The sequence below is a fragment of the Pelecanus crispus genome, chromosome 2 (assembly GCF_030463565.1).
Source record: "Pelecanus crispus isolate bPelCri1 chromosome 2, bPelCri1.pri, whole genome shotgun sequence".
NCBI lineage: Eukaryota > Metazoa > Chordata > Aves > Pelecaniformes > Pelecanidae > Pelecanus > Pelecanus crispus.
Window position 1 is genome coordinate 94,096,295 of NC_134644.1, and position 23,179 is coordinate 94,119,473.

At 38.1% G+C, this 23,179-nt stretch overlaps 1 protein-coding gene across 2 annotated transcripts in view; it reads left to right on the top strand.

Moving 5' to 3' along the window:
- CTNND2 (catenin delta 2) overlaps positions 1 to 23,179 on the top strand; it is a 566,936-nt gene that overhangs the window by 538,509 nt on the left and 5,248 nt on the right. For both annotated transcript variants that reach the window (XM_075728121.1, XM_075728122.1), the window contains 2 exons: positions 13,154 to 13,280; positions 17,429 to 17,560. In XM_075728121.1, the coding sequence (XP_075584236.1) occupies positions 13,154 to 13,280; positions 17,429 to 17,560 (259 nt within the window). The remainder of the gene's footprint in view (positions 1 to 13,153; positions 13,281 to 17,428; positions 17,561 to 23,179) is intronic.

A 23,179-nucleotide genomic window follows, 5' to 3' on the forward strand; every position in this document is an offset into this window, starting at 1 on the left:
CCAGAGAAAAAGTTGGTATTGCTGATTTTTTGTGTGTGTTGAATTATTATTAATTCTGTGGTTTAGGCTATATATTAGTTTCCATTGTTCATGTAAGATAAGTTTGCCTTTCCCAATGCACATGCAAATATGAAGTATTTCTTCATTAAAGCAAAGGCATATTTTCTGTTCTGCAAGAAATAACAGGTAGTAGCTGCAGACCAAAGAATAATCTGTTAATCTGTTCTTAGAGACACAAAGTGTCTTCAGTGAGGAATGATACGTTAGTCTGGAATTTTGTTTTTCTTTTTACCTTGATGCTACTTTTTTCAACACAGCACTAGGCTGCATCACTGTATAGTATAAACTTAATATTTGACTGACTTACCTCCTCTTTTGATTGCATATGCCTTCCCAGGGATTGTTTTTTCATTCAAATCAATCATTCAAAACTTTGTCACGTAGATTTTAGCATTTGTGGCTTTTTCATTGCCAGTTGCATGCTTAAATAATATCCTGTTTGTCTCTACAAAAGGAATTTACATATCATGAGCAAAATCATGAAGCCTAAAGAGGAAATTGTGCAAATAAATTGAGCTGAGCTATACAGGTAAAAACTTTGGCATATGCAGAAGTATTCAGAAGTATTCACATATGGAAAAAATGGTGTATAAACTATGCTTGAACTAATTTTTTTTTTTAAAAGAGAGAGGGAGAGAGAGATTCTCAGCATTTGGCATAATACAAATATAGTAAGTGTCTTCAACTAGCTGCATTATTCTAAATCATTTGGCTAGTTTTAAGAAGAACAATTTAGAAAAAAAGACAATGTTTATATCTAAAATAGTATAAAATGTTAAGTCAAACTGAATGTTACTCTGATTTTATTTTAATATTTAATAAATTAATATTTTTCTTGTGCAGTCAAGTAGATCATGTTCTGATTTTCCTAGCTTATCCATCACATCAAGTAATATTTTTCCTAGTCCCTTCTAACCCCCTTTGAGTTTATTAACAGTACCAGACAATACTAGAAAGAGAAGGGATTGCCATTATGTTGTTACAATTTTTTTTATATTTTACATGGCCTAAAGAGGGTAGAAAATCTTTTGGAATCCAAAATATTAAATGTTTTTTCCTATACGACAATGAAAACACATGATGGAGTATCAAAATTCATGTTTCTGCATCAGCTGTTAGAGAGATGTGTTTTCAAATGTTTTACACTTCTGAATTCCATCATTTACTGTATAATAGACTTCATTTATTTTAATCCTTTTGCATTGAGGTGCTGGAGCGTGTCCAGAGAAGGGCAACAAGGCTGGTGAAGGGTCTGGAGCACAGGCCTTATGAGGAGCGGCTGAGGGAACTGGGGTTGTTTAGCCTGGAGAAGAGGAGGCTGAGGGGAGACCTTATCGCTCTCTACAACTACCTGAAAGGAGGTTGTAGTGAGGTGGGTGTTGGGCTCTTCTCCCACGTAGTTAGCGATAGGATGAGAGGAAATGGGCTTAAGCTGCGCCAGGGGAGGTTTAGGTTGGAAATTAGGAAAAATTTCTTTACGGAAAGGGTGGTCAAGCATTGGAACAGGCTGCCCAGAGAGGTGGTGGAGTCCCCATCCCTGGAAGTGTTCAAAAAACGGGTAGATGTGGCACTTTGGGACATGGTTTAGTCTAGTCTACCCTTGATTGGTTTAGTGTGGACTTGTTAGTGTAGGTTAATGGTTGGACTGGATGATCTTAGAGGTCTTTTCCAACCTAAACGATTCTATGACTCTATGATTTTACATAGTTAAATTTTTTGTGATACTCTCAACAAAGTTTTATTTACTGTGCAGTATCACCTACCATTTCTTTAGTCACGTTTCAGTTATTTCAGTATTTATATGTTTCTTTCTAAAACATTTTCCATGTTTACTATTGTATTTTAAATATTAGCAGTAATCTAAGATACAGTCTGTGTTGAATTGAAGATTCAATACTAACGATAGTATTTTCAGGAGAACAGTCCTGTGTGGCTGAAGCAAGACCTTGTCCATCCTTACACTGTTTTGGTTCGGGCTTTTTTACTGAGTAGTGTCCAAAAAAAATCAGATGTGATCACTAAGCTCAATTAAACCCACACTAATCACCCCACTCATTGCAAATACTTGTATGTCTGTGATGACCTATCAGCTTTTTTGCTGTTAAATACCTATATGTGCATATATATACTGTATATGTATACATGAATGTGGGTGTGTGTATGTAAAATGTACTCATGACACAGCATGGACCTAGCAGACGCTGCCTTTAAGCATGATGTCTGAACAAGGAGAACTTGGGAATATCTAAAGGAATAAACCTTAATGTTTTGAGCTGTAAGCTTTGTCTACAGCTATGCTTGACTGTTGCTTTTCCCATGAGGACCTTAAAGGCATGATAGTGCTTTCCTTTAACATTCAGCACTGTAGCAAGCAGTAATTCAACAACCAGACTTATCAGTAATTCTTCTAAGTCATCAGTAAGAGGTGTGTGGAAGCTGATGTCATTCTCACCCAAAACCTACTAGACTCAAGAGGTGCTAAACAAATAAGAAAAGTATGAAAGTTTGTCCAAACAGTTCTCTAGGATAAGCCATACATATATATGATGCTAAAGCATCCTTAGCATTGATAGTGAGTCTCATGGTAAGCTGTAGCTGACTTATGTGGGAACCCCTAGATATTTTTCACTTGAAAACCCAAGTCCATTTTAAGGTTACTGAGTACAGATTTAGAAGAGAGACATTTAATCTCATAGTTGTGTAAAGTCTGTCTCTAAAGTACTCCACCTTTTGAACTTCTCAGAAGAAAAGAAAATTTAAAATGCAACCCAGGAGTCAGTATCTTTGACTTAGAACCTTCTTTCTGAAGGGAATTGTGTAACTGAAGTTTCTGAAATATCCTTAGGGTAGAGATGCAAGTAGGCATCCAGAATCTGGAGGGTTATGCATAAGTGGAAGGTCACATCTACAGAATTTTTCTTCTCAAAAGTACGGCTCCTCAGAATAAGATTGAATTTTAATACTCAAATACAAAGTAGGTACTCAAGAAAATCATCTGCATGTCTTTCAGGACTGGGAACATCTGTAGTCCACTTAAATAATGTATAAAAATTTTTAAAACAAATATAAATAATATTAATTAATGGCAAACAAAGTTTAGCTGGATTCAGATGTACAATACTGAAAAGAATCCAAAAGTCTTTCTAAAGACTTTCTAAAGTCTTTTAAAGATACATGCTAAGAGAAACCATTTTTTATTCATGTCAATCTTTTTCTCCAAAATTCATTCAAGGAACATGATCTCTACCATTCAGAGCTAAATACCATTTTTAATTATGCTTGATGTTTGCATATCTAGGTTCAGACACAGATAAAAGCACATGTGTACTAAAGAGTATGGGTGAGAAACTTGGTTTCTCCCAGCAAACTTGAACTGGTATGTTGGATGGCTGATTATAGTTTTGCAAATTAATCAAATCAGTAGAACTTATACTAGTAGTAATAGCATACGCAAGGAGCACAGAGGGGATGGAAATTAAATTAAATTTATTATTATGGTAATCAAAGCATGTTTTCTTGTCAGAGGTGAATAGTCTAGCTGTGATGGTCTAATGCATAACACTGGGCATCTTTTGCTGATGCTCCTGTGTGTTGCTGTACTTACACTATCAGCATCCTTGTTCTTCTGGGTCCTGTAAGGAGATTAAAAGTGTTTGTTTAACATGGTTAGTACACATCAACTCAGTCAAAGTTCGATGAAATATTAAGCTGCTGCATCAATAGCCTGCTTTCAGTTCTTTGATATTCTACATGCTCTAATAATGGGTGGGGAAAAAATTGCTGGGAAGTTCTTCTCATTTCTTCCCTCTTCTCTTCTTAAAACTGCTAAGAGAATTAAAAAATGGCCTAAATATGTCTGCCATTTCAGACTCAAAGAAAGAAACCTTGTATTTTGAAAGGAGTCTCTTCTGTAGTATGTGTGCTTTGTTCTGAATTGTTTTACTTCATTTACTAGCTGATACAGTTTGTCTTGATAAAAGAGCTATAGTTTCTTCTTCCTGCAGAAAGTAGAAATGAACAGTTTCACTAGCCATTTCTAAATTGTTTTTATTACTTTTAATTTTACAAAGGGCTTTTAGAGAAAGTTGTGGCTCCTCTAAAATGAGAGTTGTACTGTGGGCTTTGGTGCAATAGTGTGTTCCTGTTTCAGTTAACAATACTAAAGCTCTTATTTACCAAATCAAAAACTCTTAAAGGTATTTCAGTAAAAAAGAATATACGTTTCTCATTATTAATGTCTAAATGTGTTGGTAAACTACATGTTCAAAGCAGCATATCCTTAAAACTCATACAGCTTAGCAATAATCACTGGGATCACTAACTCTCTAGTTTAAGTGTATTTATGCAAGAACTTTTGACCTTAAACCAAGGACAGCATGAGTTTATCTAGTGATTTTTCCAAACAACTGCTGATTCCTCATTTGTCAGACAGCTACACATTTGAATAAAATGATCCCCAGTTTTCAGCTACAGTGCCACTCTTCAGGAAGCACAAATTCCTAATGACTCTTGATCACAGTCACTATCATCAGTCCTATCACATTCTTTACCATAAGAGACAACGGTGCAAATTTTGTTCTGATTATGATTTTATCATGTTTTATGCTCACAGGTATAATAGAAGAGTTATATTTGGTTGATTTTATGGTTTAATGCATGCAAAGTAAGAGTAAGAGGTGTTGAGGTGTTGATTAGTTTCTAGTCTTTGTAAGGGCAGTAGGCTTAAGAAACTGACCCTGACAATGAAGTAGTATTTGTCCAGCCCCTGAGATTTTGTGGCCAAGAGCCAGAGTTTGCATTTCTAGGTCATAAACATGTTAAGAGAGGTGAAATTGCATTACTGGAATGAAAGTGACAATGCAAGTCAAAAATTATTGCCAACACTTCCTTGGATGCAAGTTTTTTTGTGCATACAAGGTACAAGCAAAAATAGTTCTTGGAGATTCTAACAATTTAAATGATAGGTTATATACCTTATGCAGGGGAAAACAGGAGAAGAACAGAAATTCTAGCTGAAGGGCCAAATACTGCCTTCATTTCCTCTAAAATATATTAAAACAATTTTATTTCTGTTTAAGAGGCGAAGTGATGCTTTGAAAAATGAATTTATTTCATTTTATTGCAGTGTTTTGAAAGGTTTATTATTTAGCTGCATATAACCTCAGCAAAATGAATAATGAACTCTGCCGTATCTGAAGTCTTGTCCTTCATGCTTTGCCTCACATACGATTCCCTTTTCTTGTAGCTGTTTTATTCATCAGATTAGGTCTTGTCATCTTCACAGCTCACACAACAGGAAATCAATAATTAATTATGGATAGGTAAAGCAATGCCTCGGTGATTTCCTGAAACATCCCAGAGTTGCACTACATAAAAGAAATGGGGATAGTTACCTAGCTGTTTCTCACTTGGATAGATTTGGCAAGTAATTAACATGTCTCTCCCTTATTGTGTGTCTCTTCATAGCTAAAATCAAGGGATGAGATGTAAAATTATGGTAGAAGATATGTGATTAGAAGATGATAACACAGCACACAAGAAAAGCATTTAAAAAAGAGAAAACTGGCCAAGGCCATCTGTGGTATTTTGAAAGAAAAAAATTGGGTGATACTCTCAGAAGAATATAGTACCTCAGGCTCTGCGATGACAAGAGAAAAACAGGGAGAGAAAATATTCCAAATGATTTTGGGGTGGAACGCTGACAATAGGAGAATAATGGCTTTGCTTTCAGAGAAGCTGAGATGGAGGCTGGGAGGTATGCGTCTCATTTCAAAAAGATTGAGTTTAACCACTGATTCTGAAAATGTCACTTTAAAGAGCCTACAGAAAACTTAATAATCCTCATCCAGTGCCAGACAGTTTTGCGGTGGTTAATGACTGACTAGGAGCCCTTTTTTAAGCCACGTGCTGCCCTAATATGTGTTTCTCTTTCAGCTTCTTAAGCAATTGAACTTCTGCTGTGTCTGGGATGCAGAAACAGTCACTTACAAGTAAAAGCCATTTGTACATTGAAATTCAGAGTGAAAAGTAGAGAAGTGCTGAGGTCAAGCCCACTGCGCATTGTAAGCAAGGAGACTGAAGCAGTGCGTGTGTGTATTGCGCAGCCGGAGCAGCCGGGGAGCAGCGGGGCAGCCCCCCCAGCCGTCAGGCACGGGCGCAGGGGCCAAGAGCCCCGGGGAGAGGCGGCTGCTCCAAGTCCAGCTGGCTTGGTCCTTCCCTGCCCGGCCCAGCCACCGCGGCTCTTTGCCTGGGCTCAAGTGATGGCACTGCTCCCCTGGTGCCCTCAGCAGGGTCTCCGTCCTCTCCCCTCGGTTATGCCCATGCAAGGAAGGAGTGAGCGGCCTTCCTCCCAGGCTCGCACAGCAGCGGGTGTCATACTCCCAATATAACCTGTAACCAGTAAGTAACTGGCATCATTATCATCATCAGAAGGCATGGGAAGCAAACTGTATTTTCCTTTAACCGCTTCAGCTACGTGGTCGTACTGTGAGCAACTCCTGCACTTTCATCCAAATTATTATGGTATTTTTAGATCCCCCAAACTTGAATAATTTTTCTGCTTGAAGTAATTTCCTGGCTTTCATAAGCTGTAGAAATAAGGCTATAAACAAAAATACTAAGATCCTCAAATCAAGATGAGCTTCAGTGATCCGTGTCTTCGCTTTGTATCTGTTGGTTTTGAGGGCCTGGCTCAAAACTCTTTGGGAGAGGAGGGGAGACAAGAGAATTGGAGTCAGCAGCCCTTTGTCTTTTCAAGGCAGTGAAATCACTCCAGATTTCCACTTGCAGACTTAAAGCAGCATCAGTTTGAAGGATTTAACCCAAGCAACAACTGCTAGTGTATAAGCCGAGAGAATGCCAAGATCTTCCAAGCTCCATCTCTACTCCTCTGTTCAACAACGTATCTTGAGTTCCCACTTTGGAAGCAAAAGACAAAATCCTAGGAGTAAAAATGTCAATATACTGCTTATAATTGTTTGTAGCTTAGCTGATGTCAGTAAAAAAACATCAGTGAAGTAGATTTATTCAGAATACATCATAAAGCAGATCAATGCCCAGGAATTCTCTGCTGGTTTTGACTTTCCTGGAAACAACACAAGCAAATCCAGAAAGGACAATACTTTCGGGAATCGTTTACTGATAATATGATTTGGCACTCTAAATTCAAAGGAAAAAATGGAAGAACACCTTTATTTTTAATATAGATAGTTTATCTAATACTGGTTGTTCTGTTTTTCAAGAGTGTTTCTAGAGATGCTGAAGTGGTAAGAATTTAGTTGAAATCCCTCTTCCAAAGTAAACACACTTCAGTACAAAGGCAGGGGCTTTTTAGAGAACAGCCATCTCCATCTCTCCTTCAGCAGCTGACATTTCCGTGTCAGCTGCTTTGGTGGCATGCAGGGAGCAGTCCTGCTAGGAAACTGAATATTCAGGTGTGTTGGGGAGGGTTGGTTAGCCTCCACTGCCATGGGGCTGGCAGGGGGAGAGAAGTCAGGCTCGGTATCTTGATATATATTGAGAAGCACTGGGAAATGTATTTATTCTTCCTCTTGTATTAAAAGAAAATAATACGATCCCAGGTTATAAAGCCTAGTGATAAGTGTGGTGGTTGGTGAACATTTAAATCACATTATTTAAAAAAATCCCATTTCAGAGCTCCGTGAGATACATAGGTGCATCACCCCAACGTTGTTAACATTTTAGATTTCTCACCGCAGTCAAATCACACACGTAACTTTCAGATGTCAATGTATGTAGATAATCTGATCCAGTTCTAATTTCTGTTATGTCTTATTAGCATCATGACAACAAATTCCCAGTGAAGAGTTGTCCAGACCTGTGTAAGTCTGATGAGCCTTGACTTAATTCACATCAGATTTATCTTCTACTCTAGACAGCGTCACACTGGTGCACACCAGTCAGGGTGTTTCATTTAACGTGACAGCAGTGCTTCAGCTTGCGAAAGAAGCAACACCAGCAACTCAGAACAATAGCAGATCCTACGTTACAAACTTACAGGGCCTTTGCCTTGTTGCCGTATCACCTACTTCTAACACCATGGTGGGTCTAGTTACTAATTCCTGCAAGTGGCCGCCTATCAAAACTTCACATTTCTACAGCTTATTACCATTACAGGAGCGGTTATTATTACAACTAATTCCTGGAACCAGTACAATGCTGGCTTACAGATAAGGAAGTAGGATGGTTAAACAAGTCTGGTCCTGTATGCTTCAAGGCATTTGGAAAAATGTCTTTTAAATCAAGTCACAAGAGGATCAGGCCTGAAGCAAGAGGTAGCATGATGGAGAGTTTGTAAACCTGGGGGAGGCAGGACACAACATCCTCTGCAGTTTCTCAGGTTTTAGCTGTTTCATTATTGGATGTGTTGCATCATTTTTGTTTCTCTGGGATTCTCTGCTTCCGAGAAGTTGCTCTTTCTTCCTGACAATATTAGGACATCAGTGGCCAGGAGTCAGGCCACTCTTCAGCACTGAAAGATACTGATGTGCATGCACCAACCATACAGTTTTTCTAAACCACTCAATACTTTTTAAGTCAATGTCTGCTTAGCACCTGATCAGCATAATCTGTCAGAGGGTAGGGCTTGTTTTTATTTTTGCTGTGTGGCGAGTAGCACATGAGCTGATGTGGGGTTTCTTTCTGACTGGATGCCATGAGGTCATCCAGGCTGGGCACCGCACCCAGGCTGGCGATGCCAGTGCTCCTTCCCAACTCCACCACACATTCCTTGGCCACCTCGTTGCGTCTGGTCCCCTCTCCTTCCTCTCTTGTCTGAATTCTTCCAGCAGGAGCTCTGGTTTCCCCTTGTGTCAGCACGGTGCCAGTTCCCATCAGGGCTTAATTTCATTCAGTCCTTGTAGTGTTACTGTACTACAAGTGAGAAAATGGTGTGTCTGATATCACCCACCTCCGCAAATCATCTCCTCAAGTCAAGGACTCCGTTACCGGAGAGTTCTGAAAATTTTGAGTTCTTGCAAACACAATAGAAAACTGCTTTCTCTTTTCCCCTACACTTTAAACACAAAAAGAATAATGTGGAAAACCCAAATTATATTTTCCTAAGATACCTATGCAATAGGTGTTTGGCACAGTAAGTTTAGTCACCCTGACAAAATAATTATTTCCCATGGGCTTGAAGAAAATTATTTCTTTTCAAAATAACATAAAGTTGAGCAGGGGGACGAAGGACCTGTTCACTCCTTAAGCCCGGTAAAAGGTGATCAGAATCAGTGAGACTACAATGTCACTTTTGTTTTCTGCAGTGGTTATCCAACCCCAGCCCCAAATCTCATCCCTGCAGCTTTCCCAAGAATGTGTCATCAGAAACATGTCACTGCCAATCAAGCTTTAACATTTGGACTTTATGGAGTGTAATTGTGGGAGAATACATATATTCATTATAGTCAAAATATAGAGAAATGCCAAGTAGAAGATACCTTGGAAGAGATGATAAGGACTATAATGGTATTTCTGTACTCTGGTTGTTCTGTACCCTCCTGTAGTGTGCAGTTGCCACCTATTAATTAATTGCTGCCAGTTAACAAATGCATCCATTCTGTAACAGAATTACATCGAGTTTCTTTCCAATTTGTCAGATCTTTTTGTCTTACTCTTCCTCTCCTAGATCACATCTGTAGCTGGTAAACTGGTCTCTGAAATGCAGTCTCACAAACTTCGCTTTTGAGTTAGCTTTCTTCTCTGCAGGACACTACTATATACTGTACCTTTAAGTACCCAAATCAATTTAATTAAATTTCATTACAGGCACTAGAGCTGAAACAAACTAATGAAAGCAGCCATCACGTAAGGTGGTATTTATCTCGGCATTAAATTGAAAATACTCCCTTTAGGCTCTTAAAAATTAGTTTCAATATTTAACGCTAATAGCTTTTGGAATTGTTGATGAGGATGGTTTTAATGAATTTGTTACAAACTGTTTACCTTTCCAAGGGAAGAAGCTTGTTCCTTGCGGCAGAGGAGAGCTAAAGATAGATGACTTAAAAGTATTAGGGTTTGGAACTACTGTGAGGTCTGGGAGCTGCCCATAATGCTGTTGAAAAACACTGTGAAGGTTGTCGTACAGTGATAGCAATACGCCTTGTTTAGTCAAAAGCGATGCCAAGTCACCACAATACTTGCGTTAGAGTTTGTTGCTTGCCTGACTTGTTTTATTGAGCTGATCAGGGTTGCAAACTTGAAAGTTTGTAGCAGATTTTATTTGAAGACCTCATTATAGCCACTACTCTCAGCAGAGAGAAAAATGAAAATTTGCAGGGAGAAGAAGGAAAAACATCTGCCACACGGAAGAATGCTATTGCCAGCATTCCAACTACAGCTGGATTTTGTTCCGTCACTGTTGAAGCACCTTGCAGTGCTGTTTCTGAGGAAACAATGTTGGCAAACTACCTGTTTGTATTCTGCAGAACAAATCTTAAAAAAACCCCACACGCTATTCCTGTAGAGTCCGTGGGACTGTGCAGATAACAGGGGTTCATTTCATCCACTTCCCATCAGAGCCAGGGTCCAGGTATTAATGTAAACAAGGAAGAAAGGTTTAGGGAAAGATTCAGGTCATTTTTTTCTGACCCACATGCCAGGGATTTATTTGAGGGAAGCAAGAGTGCAAAAGCAGAGTGTACCTGGCCATGCACGCATCCAGATCCACAAAGCTGGAAGCATTTCTGACCTGCGCTATGTAAGCATGGCTCATGTCTCCTCCTTTTGTAGGCAGACACTAACAAATAGTCTATTCCTTCTCCTTTTATCAGACCTAGAGTCTGTCCTCTTGGTATCTTCCTCTTCAGCGGTCCGTTTAAAGGAAAATAAATGATCAGAAAACTATAACAGAGTGAATTATAGAGTCATCTTTCTGCTAAGAACTTCTGACCCCAGAGAAGGAGGAAGAAGGGAACCATTTTTCTTCAGCAGGATAAAGGCATGGGCTTCTCACATTTGCTACTTCCTTTTTATAGTAGAGAAATCACCGTGCAAGTTATTATTAACAGGAGATGTAAAAATAATGCTAAGTATGTTATTTACAGTGCTGGTGCTTGGATAAGATTATTGGATTATTATAGTATAAACTATTAGTTATTTTTTAAAATATACATGTATTTTATTTATATATATATATTTTGAAAAATTTCTAATAATTTCCAATTTGATTTAACATTAAGAACTTAGGGCTTTACAGATGGTTTTGTTTGCATTCTCATTGATCCTCCCTCTAGATTGCAGGACGCGGCTTGTGTAGAAGCTGCTTGTTGGAAATTAAAGACTAGATGTAGAAAATTTTTGTTTCAGCGAGTGGTATTAAAGATTAACTATTTCTTTTTTCAAGTTACACTTACTATTTTTTATTAATTAACTGTTTCTCTTCCTTATATTTTCTTATATGACTGTCATGAAATATGAGGTGCCGTTCAGTGAAGTGTCCTTAACATGAGTGACCTCTCTGGACAAACGCTCACTATCAGCTCTAGGGAAAGTCGTGAGACTGCTGTGAAAGCTATGGCCCAGACTTCACTCTTCCTTTTGTTTTCCTTTGAAATTATGACTGATACATGCATGTTTATACAAATGCATGATGTAAGGAATACAGACATTCAGAATCTGTAGCTGGGTGTCACATCTGTCTATCCTAATTTACTTACATTTCCCTCCACATCAAGTATAAGTATCTTCTTTCCTCCTGCTGTTTTTAAAAGAGAAAGTGTCACACTCTTGCTGAGTTCTCTTTCTTAAAAGTTTAGTGGAAGGGGGATTTTCAGGCCATTTTCTCTTGCAATTCCGAGAGCCAGGTGTCCGTGGTTTCTGAGAAGGGAACAAAGTCAGAGAGATGCCTTGGGCAAAGGCAGAGAGTGGGAGGGGGTGGGATTCAGGGTTGGATGCCTGGAGTAGCCTGAGGTAGGGAGTGGGAATATTCTATACTACCCCAACGGAGAATTATTTTTCTGTAAGCCAGAGGAAAATTCCAGCTGGTTTTTGGTAATATTATATTGTGTTTGTTTTTATTCAGCATTTCATTGCAAAAATTTTGTTTAGCGCTATGCCAGGTACTTGACTCGATTTCCACTGAGCCCAACAGAAAGTAGGCATTTTTAAAAGGTTTATGCCTTCAGTGCAAGACTGGGAAAACTCTGTTACTGATTTAGATTTAACATTAAGCAGCGATAAAGACAGTTAAAATCTTATCAATACTTTTAAGACATATGAAATACTGTCATTTAATAAAAGCACTAGCAAAAGTAAATTTATTCTCTCATGATACTTTAAAACTATTTTAATATCCTTTTAAAAATGTGAAGTACATTATTTTGGATTATTGCATTATATTATGGTGCAGGAACAAAACATGAATTATTCTAACTCTCCTTTTTTATTTCTGAACTAGCTGTTTCTGGTGTTTATATTAACTTTGTTTCTTTTTTTTTTAAATACCTCACCATTACCATACCACAATTTTAAATAGAAGGAATAGAATTCTTTCTGTACATCTTGGAGAAAAATGCAATGAGGAAAAATGCATTGATTCTTTTTCCCTCATGTGTGAACAAACGGGCAGTTAATATAACTAGACTATAGGTACCCAAATAGTTACAATAATTTTGATAATCTGGGAGCTTCACCATCTACTTAATCCAAAAATTCCTTATAAGATAGAAATGACTTAAAGCACAAACTGATTTTCACCATGAAAACAAGCAGTCTTGTGATTTGGAATATTTTCATAACCAGAATGCCATTTGCAATGTGAAAAGAGAACCATGGAAAAAGACAGAACTATTAAACAAGTAGCCTAAAAAGTTGTTCAGTGTTTTCATAATTTGAATCTTTCTGAAATGTGTTATTTTACAGAACTTTCTGCATTTTAATTTTTCTCCTGGTGTGTCAGTACAGTCAGCACGTCGTATCCTGCACCACTAAGAGTATTTGCCACCCAGTGCCAGGAAAAAGATAGTAGCCCACTTGTGTATACGCATTGAAAATTCTAGAGGAAAATACTCTGTATCTAAAATGGGGAACTGTATGGCGTTTTCACTGACTGCTGTGGCAATGTTTGATGTTGCAGGACGGATGGTCTCAGTATCACTTTGTAGCCTCATCTTCAACAATAGAAAGGGATCGGCAAAGACCGTACTCTTCATCACGCACGCCCTCCATCTCTCCCGTGCGCATGTCTCCTAACAACCGCTCAGGTAAGACCAGGCTTTCAGGACTGAAGTAAAGACAGAGGTAATCCGTCACTGTCATTTTCCTTCTTCAAGGAATGTCACTGGCATCCAGATTTGTTGTTAACAAGGGTGGAAGGGTACAAAATGTATTCTTCACTCTTACCTGAATTATCTGTTCAAAACAGGAATATATTTTTGTATTAACACCTTGTAAAGTTTTACAGCAGAAAGAATATTCCATAACTTTTTGTTATGAATTCTCATGCAGTGTTTTCCTGATTGGGATTACCTGACTAGATCTCAGGGCAATGGTGTCCATTTGTAGCATGAGGAAATTCTGTTACTCACTTTGCTAGTCATGAAAACCACTGTGTTGTTTATGACGACTCCGCACACTTAGCAGAAGTTGAAGGATCCACATTATTTTTTTGTCAGCTTTTGTTCTGATTATATGTGTATGTTTATATAAGTGTGCATACACATGCATATGTAAGTTTCACAAAAGATTGACTACAGGTCTTCATGTAACATTCATGGCATATTGACACCAGCTATCATTAATTCTGTATATAATGAATTAATGTAAGTATCTCAACTTATGCCGCAGTGTTAATTTTTTCTATTCAGAAATCTGGGCATTTTCCCCTCAGTTTATTCAAAGGTAGAAGATACCTTGGTTAGATACATCCATTCCCAGTGAAAATCTTCTAAGATAAACGGAGTAAACCGGTCGGCATTTCAATGTGCTTTTTACTACTTGTTCAGTCAAATTCTGGCATTCAGAGGTATACCAAGAGTTTAGGATTAAAATTGGCCAAACTGATTATTGCCGTCGGCATTGTGCCATAGTTTTGTTTTTAAGAAAATTGTGTTGTTAATTATCTAGAAGCCGCATCTCAGTCCTGCAGAACAACAACTGAGGAAATTTGAAAATACATCCAGAAGTACAGTGAGAGCTGCTATTCAGTTTTCAAAATCTGTCATTACACAAGCCCGTAAAGGGCTCTTGTTCCTTTTTTTCTTCTCCAAAATCTCATTTTGACTGTAAATGCAAGGCACTTGAAATGTCTGGCCCTGAGATCTTAGTTCTGTCTCTTGCCAGAACTGTCTCCTTACTTCTGTTACTCTATTGCTTAAAGAACATACTTAAAGAAATTTTGGATTAAATCTTACTGCCATCATCTGTTATCATAAGACTAGAAAAGAACAAATATAGTGGCTGTTTCTGAAGGAAGAGGAGCCCATGTAATTACAGACCAATCAGCTCAGCTTCATTCTAGAAAATTGCTGGAACAAATAATCACAATCTGAGCATCTCAAAGACAGTAGGAACATAAGATACTGCTTAACTCTAGGAGTATCTGTTTCTACATAGTAATATAAGTTACTGTCTATTTGGTAGTATCCATATCAAATCCAAACATTGGTTCGATACAATTTGTTCTCATAAAATCCACTTGAATTCCTGCTACAACACACTTAAAACGCTTTGTGGAAAGAATAGTCAATAAATGAAATCTACCATAATCAGTAAGACTCTTTCACACAAGATTTTTATAGACAAGCTAGGGCAAGCTAACAAACAGTCCAGAAAATGTCATTTGTGGTAAATACAAAACTGACTGAAAACCATTCACAAACAATGGGTATTGCTTATTGCCAAAATGGAAGAATGCTTTGCTTGGAGGTTTGCCTTGGGTCCAATACTCTTCAGTGGTTTCATGAATGACCCAGATAATATACAAGGCATGCCTGTTACCTTTGCAGCTGACATAAACCCGGGAGAAACACATCACCTTGAAGGGCGTTATTGGAATTCAGAGTGATCCTGAGAAACTGGAGATACTGTCCAAAGGGAAAAAAGATCCAGTCCTTTACAAACAAATTATAAGAAGACTATCTTGCTAGACAAAAGTTCTTTAGAAGTTATTTAGGGATTTTTGCCAGTTGCAAACATGAATCGGGAGGTGAAGAAATCAGGATATGAGGACACACTGAATGGACTGTATTGTCTAACTCGAATAAGAGAGACACAAGATGGGGGCAGTGGGCAGAGGTACGCATCAAGTATTCAAGCACATAACAGCCAGCTGTGAAGAGGAACGTCATGAACTTTCTTTACTTTCATAGCAGGCAAATGGAAATAATGAGCAGCAAGGAGTCAGGCTAGACATCAGGGAACAGTAGGGAAACAAAACGCTGGAACAGACTGCTTGGAGCAGTTATGTGGTCTCTGCCATTAGAGATCTTTAGTTTTAGATGAAAATCTGTCAAGAATTATTTTGGTATACTGGATCCTACCTTGGGGTAAAGAGTTGAAGTAAATGAACTCACAGTGTCCCATCCATCCCTAGGACTTGATGGTAAGATTCTTTAACTAGCGTAGAGAGCTTTGTCATCTTTTCTGTGTCCTTTAGGAATAAGAGTAGAAAGCCTTGATACCACTTTTCAGTCTAATGTCAACCAATAATTTTATGTCTGCTTCCAGTACAAACTCTGAAAGAGGGCACTTCTGGATTTTAACACTTGCCAGAAAGCAGCTGTTCTCACATGGGAGGAGAGAGAGAATTCCCACAGGGAACAGAGAGATGATTTTGTCTTTATCCATCAATTTCGTTCAAAGCACCAGAGTGCTTAAAAGCATTAACAGAGTATGTGAAACAAAATGCATCCCTGTGTTAGCAACTTCTTCAGGGTTTGCATTCTGGTTTGTTCCCTATCAGACTTAAGTTGCCATTAACTGATTTGGTAATTTAATGTCATGTTTCTTTATATCCGCTGGATTATCAGCTTTAGAATTACATCACTATTAACAAGCGATTTAAAAGCAATCCCCAATTCTAATGACTTTATAAGAAAAAACATCTGTCCTGCATTTGCTCGATAATTCAGAGGCCAGGGACAGCAGAACCCATCTAAGCAGAATTCAACATCACTTGTGCTTCCCTACTCCTTAATTAAGTACAAGTGCTTCCCTAATCCTTAACTAAAAAATGTAACATAGTTTAGAGATGCTGAAAGACATAACTCACAATCCAGCTTCACAAATGAGCTTGTTTTACATTTTTTAATTTTTTTTCCTGTTTTTTAAGCAAGGACATTGTTATTGCTTTTGAGGTTCTTTTGACATATCAAATATCTGGGTGGAGGCAGGGGAGGGAGTGGAAGCAAGCACCAGCACTTCAGTTATTTTTGTACCACTGTGCCTTCACGAGGCTCTGGGGTGTTCTGCCACTCCACACTCCACTTGTACTCCTTCCCCTGCCCTCCACAACAGGCAAAGTGCATTGTATCTACCAACACATAAATGTATTGAACTCAGTTTACTTGAAAGCCATTATTTTTTCCTCTGCTTTTCTTGTTTTCCTAAGCATTGCAAGCTTCATGATCAGTGCCAGTGATCACCTTCGCATTTTCCAGCATGTGAGAATCAAGTACAAACCCAGTTCTCCTCCTCGTCACCTTGTGCTTTCCTCCTTTTAGCCATACCATGGCTATCAGTGATGAAGGGTTTAGTTTTAAAGTAGCTACCTTAAAGTAGCAGTTGTTGTTTTAATGGGAATTGTTCATACATAGATATTTAAAGACAGAGAAATTATTTGAGTTGCCTTTAAGTGTTAGGCATTCTTTGCTATATGTTTTCTATGAAAAACACCTTTCTTTTCTTCCTATCCCCATTAGAATCGTTTAATGTGTTTGTTTATTTTCAACAGAGAAGGGAAGAAACCATTTTATAAGGGTTTTTCCACACAGTTAAAAGTTAATAAGTCTTTTCAACAGAAATAAATTAAGCATTTTGAGAAAAAAAATTGAAGTGTCTATACCACAAAGTTTTGACAAGATAAAGAAATTAAAAGGCTAAAGGGGAAGAAAAAAATCATTATTATTGTACTTCTTTCTTAATGATCATCTTAGATGTTGGGTGCAAGTGAAAAAAGTAAAACGTTCAGAGAGAATATTATGTTTGGAGTCGATTGTGCCATGCATACCTTTGTCCTGTATTTGAAATAACAGCACCTTTTCTTTTCTTCCATAACGGGGTAGTGTTTCTTCAAATAGCTTAATGTCAGTATGCTAACAAATATAAACTTTACTAAAATGTTGACTCTAGAGTTAAACACTACATTCAGTCATATGTGCCGAGAGAAAATGAATCCATTCTTATGATCTAGCAAGTGCCCCAGCCTCACCTCGGGAAATGATCAGCCTAAAAGAAAGAAAAACAGACTATGAATCAACTGGAACAAACGCCACTTACCATGGAAATAAGGGAGAACACACTTCTAGGAAAGACACCATGACAGGTGAGATTATGCTTGCATAAGGTGATAGAGCGCTGATTTTATAGGCTTGGCTGGGTTTACTGTACTATAGAGAAGAGTCAGCCTGCTTTGGTTGATTCCAAAGTTTTAGCCACCCTGAGAAATACAACTGAAGAAATATTTGATCTTAATGAATACAATGCTGTGTGAAAATGGTTTGTGAAGACCATGTTTCTTCACAGAGGAAAGGCTCTGAAAGCAATTTTACATTTCTTTTTTACTTTAAGTTTGTTTTCATTTCAGAAGGAAGCGAGTAAATCCACCTTGTATTAACTAGCATTGTTTCTGAAGCATGACAATGGTTGAGCATGTGTGGTGATCCCTAACATCTGTCTTTTGCAGGGAATGGTTTTCTGGGACCGGTTCACTTATTTTGCACATCAGTCATTCCTAAGAAATTCAGTAGCAGTTTGTAAAGTCTATCTCTGTTACTTTCTCAGCTGTGTTGATGTAAATGGAACAATCTTCTCTGTGTATGTTACGGCATCTATTGCAGGTTTCACTGAAGGCTTCTCTTCCCTAGTGAGCTCATTAACCTGTTAACATTTCAGTAATTATAAAATTTTGAGTGCTTTGCCTACTACTGCACCTCTTTGTTAATTCTCGTGCAAAATATGTGTTGGTCTCCATCACCATTGCACAGGCTTATGTAACCTCTGTTGAACATTTTCATACATTTATACAGTGCTGAGCATCATGGTGTCCTCTCCTCCAAATGCTACCGCAGGGCAAGCAAAAAATCGCTGTGAGGAGTTACTTTGCACTTTCTGAATGCCTGTTACCTTTTCCCACGCCCTCTGTAGAGGTCTCGCTCGGAGGATGCCAGAATGGGCTGTCTTTGTGTTCCTCAGCTCACTGGGGACACCAGTAGCATGCTGACTCAGCGTCAAGCCATCCATACTAGCTTTCAAGACCGTATTTAGGATATGATACTCATACTACATCTACTGTGTTATATGCTATTGTGTAATCAAAAGCTAAAGGCCAGCCTTTGAATTTGTGTGAAAATGCATATATGGAACATTAATTAACATGAAAGTGAAAATCTGAAGAAGAGGAATGACAGTCAAGAGCATTTGGAAACCACAGAAATGAGGACTATCCTGAACGGCATCTGCAGCGTACTACATGAGCTTGCAGCAGATTCAGTCAAGGTACTGGATTTTATGTATCTGTAATATTTTGAGTGTTTCATAGTCACTGCACAAGGTGGTTCTCTAAAACACTTCAGTGGTCCTTACTTGTGTGATTGTGAAGGACAGGACTGTGGTTTTCCCACCACTTTGTCAAGGATCCACAAAGAGGGAATCTCAGGAGTAAGCAGCAGGCTGAAAAGGCAGAAACATTAGTATTTTGTCCTAGCTGTATCTACAAATTTAGACTACCAGATTATATCAGAAGGTTCATAAAAAAAAGGATTTCCATGTGGAAAATCTGTATTTCCTTGCAGATAGTCTTGTCTCTCTCCACACTAAAAAAATTGGCATTTTCTTTTTCCCCATCTCCTTTCATTTTGCGTGTAACCGTAGTGGTTTTCTTCTCCCATTCCTGTTTCCCTTATTTCCTTTCTCTTTCAATATAATTTTTGGATCGTGAGGTTTGTACTTCCCCAGCAGCCTTTGCTCCACTTTGATTTTTTCATCACGTTTTCCTTTAATGTCTGCTTGTATTCTCTCTGTTTTTATTGATCTTTTGGGTGGGCTTTTAGTAAGGAAACTGGAAACACTCACCATCATGCTCAACTATCGACTAATTTTCCAGGTACTGAGATCAGTGAGGAAAATCAAAACTGAAATCAAATTGAAAAGTTTCATAATATTTCACAATCATACACGACCATTGTACAGATTAATATGAAATTAATAAATCACTTTCTCTCTCTTTCAGGTCACCAAATCTCCACTCATTGATCTGAGCTCAAATTAAGCGCCATTTTAAGAACAAAAGAAAATGACAGTTAGAAGGAGTCTCACTTGTCAACATTCAACATGAAATTTGTGTAGCATATTTGTAGCTTATAGAATAAATATTTCATTAAAGAACAATATAAAATCAGTATTTTGTGATTTTACTTGTGAGACATTTTGACTTTACTTGGATGGTCTAATATAAGTTTGTGTAGCAAGTTCATTGCAATGCCTGTATTTTGTTTTATGGCATCAGACAATGCCTTGCAGCCAATACATCCACAGAGCCTATGGGACTTAGACAAATGTTTTCTCAGGTTCCACCTGGCATATACATATTTTGAGCTGCTCTTGTATTCTGTGCCAAGCTGATGTGTTACGCAAAGCTAGCTTTGACTTACGGATTTACACAGAATGTAGAGCCACAGTTGCAGTCCCAATTTATCCACAACTGTCTCCATGCTCTTCTCTGAAGCTCTTCTCAGTTTATAGTTCAGAAATTTTATGACCTCTTGGCTGGGACTGAAATGAAGGGGGTTTTGATGGATTTTCGAGGTAGAAATGTTGGTTTCTTGCCATTGTGGGGAGTTGTCAGGAAACCTCTGGGAAAAATGGAGAATCTATGAAGTAAACAGTTCGGCTGAAGATGATAACTTTTATTGATTTCACAAGGACAGCTAAAAAATAGAGGAACAATATCAAAGTTCTCATTGCCCTCTTCCCTTCACAGGTTTATGATGCCTTGTATATTTACTATCCATCTTCTCTGTAGAAAATAATAACCAATAATAAAATTTTATCACCTAAAGTATATTTTTAAGACAAAACCTATTATATTCCTTTAAAAAAAAACAGGAACTATAAGTGCATGTGATAACGTTATTTATGCCATGGTGTTTTCCTTCAGCAAAGGGAAGATAAGGTTACTGTATGCTATCATTGGACTCCTGCTCTAAAGTTTCCTTTACTTTGTTAGTTCCCTCATTATCCTAGTATGTACATCACAGTCTGCACCCTGTATCTTCACTTCCACCAGCAGAAACACCTTCTGATTAATTTATTTTCTTTTGGTTGCCAACAATCAATCATCTATACTTTTGTCATTTAACCTTACTTGCAAGTTCCTGCACATTCAGAACACAAACAACCACCATCAGCTGCTACAGACGCTCAGCCTACTTGAACTTCTTATTACTTTAAGAAACCATGATACACTGTAATCTTTTCTCATGCCCTTACCTCATCTTTCACCGTGCAGGAAGGTGGCAGTGGTAGTGACAGGTAATGATCTCTGTTAGCTGAGATTTGTGAGGCACAGAAGCATTTTCCTCTACTGTCTTGAATGAAATTTTAGAAAATGGAGTCCTGCTGCTTATAGCAGAAAAAGCAGGTTATGGAATAGCAGATGAGGATGACTACCTGTCCAGCTGAGCTTTCCTTTCTTACTATCAGTCTGTGTTTGTGAGGGCAAAAGGCTAGCACCTTGTTATTTCAAAGTGTCTGTAAATGTGTTCAGAATGAGTACTTTTAAGAACTGAAAGCTGAATGTCAAACCATGAATCAAGTGACTGGGATATATGGGGGTGGCTTCGGTCAGTGATATCTTTGTCACATAAACCACTGAGTGACATAATTTTCAAAGCTGTTGTCAGCTTTGCAGAAAACTGCTGTGGGGAACTATATGATTTTTTTTTAACCAGTATCACCTTGAAAACTGAACAGGGGAAAAAGGAAAGTATTTTTCTATAATGTTCTTTATGCAATGCAACCACGAAGTACTGCAGGTTGATCATAGTAGTCATTTTAGAACCTTCACAATTTTGCCTAGTAAAAAGTACCTCTTCAGTACTACCATGTACTGTTGTTTAGATACTGCATAAAATAAACACATACAGGCTCATCACTCCTCAAATTATTTCATCTGCAGCTACAATTCTCACATCTCTGTAAGGAAGCGTGGCTGCTGGAAAATCTCCATCTCTTGTTCCTTGTACCCTTGTCCCTTCTTTTGCCATGTTTTAAAAAATTACTTCATTAACCTCTCTTCCTCTCTGTTTGATGATTTTACTGTGATGGTACGTATACAATATTAACAGCAAAAATCAGATACTAACCGCACAATGTCTGTCCATTCATCTAGCTCATTGTCTTCCTTCTTTCTTTTGTATTTTCCCTCTGCTTTTGGACAGCAAGAGTCAACTGCTCACTGAAGCATGGCAGAACGGGAATGGAGTTCCCAGGGATGCCGCCTGTGTGTTCAGAAGCAGGTACTGGAGCCGGGCTGCATGCATTGCTAGCAGCTACATTGCTTGACTTCCATTTCCTCCAGCGACAGAATTATCTCAGCCTTCCAGCTAGACTAAGCCAAGATTTCTTGTTCTTGAACTCTTGGTATTGATTTCGAAGCATTTGATGTGTCACTGTATTTCTTTTTATTACATTAAGAATACTACTTTTTTTTTCATTTTAAACGTGAATTTGTATCCACATCACTGCAGTGAAATCAGCAACGCAGACCTTGCAGCTATTTTCATAAGCTGAAACTATCCATTTTTCCATCGCAGAATATGTGATCTGGGAGACTGTAAGTCTTCAATCTGGCATGTGACAATTCTGAGGACATCAGTGCAAATGCCACGGTAGTGCGTTGGTCAGCTATGCACCAACTCTGGACTATTTCTGGTTTTATAATAGTCATGGCTATTAGTGGCACATACGTACCATGTGCCTTTTTATATACCTATAAAAAGATGGAAAGGTCATGACCCTCCTTAAAGTCTCTCTGATTGCCTGTAGGAACAACATATAAATTAGCATGTGTCCAGTTTGCTGTTTTTCATCAGATTCTTTATAAAACCGTCAGATGTTGCACCTTATACCAATCTTTTATTCTTGACATCAACCAACCATGAACAGTATTGTCCTGTCAGGACTGCATATGTTCAGTCATGACTGACTAAAAACTTGCATGCATGAAACTTCAACCCTGCATATCTTGCAATGTATATACATGAAAACAAAATGGTTACAAGAACCATCCCTGGAAGTGTTCAAAAAAACAGGCAGACGTGGCACTCTCGGACATGGTTTAGTGGGCATGCTGGTGTTGGGTTGATGATTGGACTCATGATCTTAGAGGTCCTTTCCAATCATAATGATTCCTAGTTTTTACTTTCATTATAAATAATCCAGCCACCAAGCCAGGAAACACGAAATTGCTACTCTACCCTTAATTGGTTTAGTGGTGGATTTGGTAATGTTAGGTTAATGGTTGGACTGGATGATCTTAAAGGTCTTTTCCAACCTAAGCGATTCTATGATTCTATGATTCTAAGTTCTTCCCCTGTTTATAAGAGTCCAACACGTTGAATATCACTTTTCATTTTTTTCAAGAAGTAGCACTTCACAAAATGGGTAGCTGAAACACTAACTTTTAATATCTTTAGATCTTGAGAACAGGAATCTGCATTACCCAACTTGTTCTAGCACTTTGTAGGGCAAGCAAAAAACTCAGCAAAACAACTTAAAGATAGTATCAAGGAAAGATCTGGCAGTTGAACTACTGAGAGTCATGCCATCATGAGATATACCATGAATAGCAATGCTGATGCGGGCTTCTCTAATACCAAAGACTGTCATTGGGAGGGAGATTTTCAAACACTAAAGCAGAGGATGCAGCTGGAATATAAAAAAC